Source organism: Galeopterus variegatus, unplaced genomic scaffold (assembly GCF_000696425.1).
Source record: "Galeopterus variegatus unplaced genomic scaffold, G_variegatus-3.0.2 Scaffold4442, whole genome shotgun sequence".
Classification (NCBI taxonomy): Eukaryota; Metazoa; Chordata; class Mammalia; order Dermoptera; family Cynocephalidae; genus Galeopterus; species Galeopterus variegatus.
In genome coordinates, this window is record NW_007730553.1 from 32,460 (window position 1) to 34,127 (window position 1,668).

The 1,668-nt window shown below is 45.0% G+C and overlaps 1 protein-coding gene across 1 annotated transcript in view; it reads left to right on the top strand.

Moving 5' to 3' along the window:
* The window catches only part of LOC103603099 (pecanex-like protein 2), a gene marked incomplete at its 3' end in the record, with an annotated part of 149,955 nt that overhangs the window by 26,226 nt on the left and 122,061 nt on the right, over positions 1-1,668 (top strand). The window contains exon 3 of the mRNA XM_008587574.1: positions 1-120. Within this exon, the coding sequence (XP_008585796.1) occupies positions 1-120 (120 nt within the window). The remainder of the gene's footprint in view (positions 121-1,668) is intronic.

The window sequence follows — 1,668 nt, forward strand, 5'->3', positions numbered from 1 at the left end:
GGCGTGTGGGCCGCGCTCACGGGGGGCTGGTACCACGACCCCGAGCAGAGCACGTTCACCAACAGCTGCCACCTGTACCTGTGGCTGTTCCTGCTGCTGCTGCCCTTGGCCCTGCACCTGGTGAGCGGGGAGGGAGGGGACACAGGGAGCGCAGACTTGCCCAGGAGCCGGGAGGGGGAAGGGACTCAGGAATTTGGGACCCAGAACGTGCGGGGAAAGGGGTCCGCAGGGACTCACTGGAAGGGAGGGCAGAAGGGGAGAGGACTTTGGGGACTCTGGGACTCGTCAAGAATGGATGCGGGCTGTTAAGATGAGTCAGGCTGTGCTCGTCCCTGGGACTGTTGAACCTGTTTGGCAGGGGGACAACCCTAGGCCTCATGGCTGGTTGGCCAGGGATAACGTTTGGTATGCAGTGTTGCACGTGACAGCCAAAAGGCAAGAGGAAAAGTAGACAGCAAGCCCCTTTCAGTCTTTCCCCCTCCTGTCCTCCCTTCCTGTTTTGCTTCGAGGAGGCAGGTTCAATGATCCCATTACTCCCCTTGCAATGTCCACACTGTCAGGTATAGAATTCTGCAGGAAGATAGAATAATGGGTAAATCGAATGGACTTTGTGCTAAACAAAGTATTGCAGCACCTGTTTGGGGCTTGACACTTAAAGGGTTAAGATAAGTGAATGCTGCTGAATAACTACATAGATGACCTTCTTAGGAAAATTACATATACCTAATTGAAGCAGTGGTTCACCTTATTTGAAAAGCTGTGCAGCTAAGGTGCTCCCTGTCTTATTAAACTTTCAGTGCTGAGAATCTAATTTGGGTATGTCTGTTGAAAGGCTTTATTCCTAAAACATTGTCTGCTCATGTGCTGGCTCCACAGCGAAAGTCTCCAGTTTGCATGGCTCACGGACTCCAAGTTAGACACTGGAGATTGTCCATAATTTGCTCTCTTTCTGGCTTTTCCAGAGTTTATCCAGAGGGTCAGTACCCAGGTTCTGAAATTGGGATGCCTGGGTTAAGCCTTGAGTCCACCTCTTACCAGTTCTGTGACCTTGGGGAAGTTACTGACCATGTCATTCATTTTTCCTATCTGCAAAACAAGAAAATAATAGTATCAAATTTACAAGGTTGTTTTGGGGACTGAGATCTCTCTTAATTTGACAAAATGGGGTGAACAAAATAGCTTCTCTCTTATCTCTGGAGCAAATAAGACTCTATATTATAAGACATAATTAATTTCTCTTCTCCGTTCTATATTTATTATTAATATTATAGCATTCTCTAGTTCCTATTAGTATTGCATCATTTTTTGAATTCTGCTTTGTACTTGGTTAAAACGTGTATGTATTTTACCTCTACCCCTAGCAAGTGAGGTTTTTAAGGGCATGGACTGTGGTTTTGTTTATTCATCTTGGTTCTCTTATTGTGCCTAGTGGAGTTCCCTGCATTTGGTTAACACTGATCTCATCTCTAATAAATAATGGTGCGTCTCTTTCTGTTCCAACCAGCGTTATATTGCCTACCTCACTATATGTCTTGAGTATTTCCTGATAATGAAATCTTGGGTATTTCATTTTGTAACACTCAAACATTGAGTATGAAATATTCCGCTATCAGGAAATGCTCAAAATATGTAGTAAAGTAGACAAGAAATATTCCACCTGTAATATTC